At 37.9% G+C, this 2,569-nt stretch overlaps 1 protein-coding gene across 1 annotated transcript; it reads left to right on the forward strand.

The window, feature by feature from the left end:
* On the forward strand, positions 271-2,461 carry LOC104753557. Its single transcript, XM_010475792.1, has 2 exons — positions 271-2,079; positions 2,153-2,461. Exons 1-2 carry the CDS (start codon positions 271-273, stop codon positions 2,459-2,461), a joined length of 2,118 nt encoding a protein of 705 aa, XP_010474094.1.

Raw genomic sequence — 2,569 nt, forward strand, 5'->3', positions numbered from 1 at the left:
CAACTAGGACAACTGATACAACGATTACAACTGATAATGAATAGAAAGCGAGAAATATTCTGATGTTAGGGAATTTTATTCTATTTTCAGGGGATAATGAATAATAATCTTCGCACATTCATTCATTTTGATTATGGGGGTAATTATTTGAACAATGGAGATGAAATACAATGGATTTCAAGAGAAGATGTTCGTCATGCTCTTTTGATGAAGGCACCTATTGAGGAGGTTACTTTTTCTGCATTGGTTGATAAAATATGCAGAAAGATGATGGTAGATGCAGCGACGAAGATGAAATTTAGTTACATTCCAGTTTCAGTGAAGCCTAAGAAACCAATATATATCTTCGATGATGATGATCTTTCGTGTTATCTAGAATGGAATCAAACTGAATTCAATGTAATGCATGTGGAGTTGGAAAAAGATGACGAACAAAATCATGGTTGTGAGCAAAATCGAGTTGGTGAAACTGGTGAAGTTGGTGAAATTGGTAACGTTGGTGAAGTTGGTGCAAGTAATGCGGAGGAGTTGATTTCATGTGCAAGGACTCGTATTGGTGATGGTATCATGACTCTTTATGCAGGTGAAACGTTTGAACATAATGAGCTGGTTCGAAACGATGACAATGTCGCAAGTGAAGAACAAGAAGACGTCATTGTTAACGATGATATGCTGCAAGTTACAAAGGTACATTTGGAATGGGAAGATGGTGTGAATCTGACAATAGGTCAAGAATTTGGAAGTAAGAAAGCAGTACAAGATTTAGTTGAAAAATGTGCACATAAGAACTGTTTTGAGTTTGTTATTGTGAAGTCGGATCCGAAGTTGTACGTGGTAAAATGCAGTGAATCAAAAAAGGGTTGCAAGTGGTCTTTACGAGTTGCGAAGCTTCAGAATTCAGATTGTTTCTCGGTTAGAACTTACAACAAAATTCATACGTGTTATCGTTCAACAACAAGTACAAGCAGAAACAAAAGGAAAGGCTCACAACGATTAGTAGCATCTGTTTTGCGTGAGGAATATCCATGTAAGCTTAAGACTCCAGTTCCTAAAGATCTCATCCCTTTGATTCAAACAAGAGTTGGTGTTAAAGTGTCATACTCCACTGCATGGAGAGGAAAAAAGCAAGCTGCTAGTGAGGTTCGTGGTAGTCTTGAGGAAAGTTACAAGATGTTGTATTCTTATATGCACATGTTAGAGGTAGTGAATCCAGAAACTGTCTCATGTGTGGAATTAGACGAAAAGAATAATTTTAAGTACTTATTCTTCGCGCTGGGAGCTTGCGTTGAAGGCTTCAAGGCTATGAGACAAGTGATCATTGTGGATGGAACCCACCTTAAGACTGCACAAGGTGGAGTGCTTATTGTTGCTACAGCTCAAGATCCTAATCATCATCATTATCCTATTGCTTTTGGTGTAGTCGATGGTGAAAATTACTTAAGTTGGAGTTGGTTTTTCAATAAGTTGAAATCAAGAGTACCAGACGCCCCTGAACTTGTGTTTGTTTCTGATAGAAATCAAAGCCTTATCAAGTCAGTAGCTGAGGTGTATCCATTGTCTCAACATGGTTATTGTATATATCATTTGGATCAAAATGTGAAAGCAGCATGCAGTAACGTCAACAAAGACACCGTTGGAAGAAAATTCATAGAATGTGCTAGGTCTTATACAGAAGGTACGTTCAAAACACTTTATCATGATTTTAGGATAAGGTATCCTGCTGCAGCGGTATATCTAGATTCACATGTTGAAGAAAAAAAATGGGCTAGATGTTATTTCCCAGGAGCAAGATACAATATAGACACCAGCAATTGTGTTGAATCTATTAATGGTGTTTTCAAAGACGCAAGGCAATACTCGCTCTTACCAATGATCGATGCTATTGTTGGGAAATTGGCTGAATGGTTTAACGAACATAGGAAGACTTCTGCATCAGTACCTCCATCGCAGATAATGGTGCCTCTTCTTGAGAAAATATTGCACCAGAGATGTGAAGAAGCGAAGTTGTTACCGATGTATGAACTAAATAGCTTCTTATTGGAATATAATGTCATTAGAGTTGATGGTAGCGGTTATTTGGTAGACCTAAAAAACAAAAGTTACTCTTGCAAGCAATTTGATATTGATAAATATCCATGTGTGCATGCAATAGCTGCTGTCAGCGAAGCATCTAAGAGTGTTGATAATGAGTGTGAACTACATGATTTATGCTCCAAATATTATCGGATGGAATAGTGGTCATTTGGCGTATTACCGGACAATATATCCAGTTCCCCATATGTCTCAGTGGATTGTACCGGAACACATACAACAACTGTTTGCCTTTCCTCCACCTTATGCCCTGAAAAAAGGAAGAACCAAAACAAAAAGGTTTAAATCGGTTGGAGAACATGGGAAAAGGAAGAAAAGATCTATGGGACGCATGTACGAGTACTTCCAGAGTGGTGGTAGTACTGTATAACTGTATGTTCTGTTTTTTGTTGTGAAACTCGTTTGTTCTGTTTTTGGTTATCAAACTCGTTTGTTCTGTTTTGGTACAATTGACTGTAACAGGAACAACTGTGGTACA

The sequence above is a fragment of the Camelina sativa genome, chromosome 16 (assembly GCF_000633955.1).
Source record: "Camelina sativa cultivar DH55 chromosome 16, Cs, whole genome shotgun sequence".
NCBI classification, from domain to species: Eukaryota; Viridiplantae; Streptophyta; class Magnoliopsida; order Brassicales; family Brassicaceae; genus Camelina; species Camelina sativa.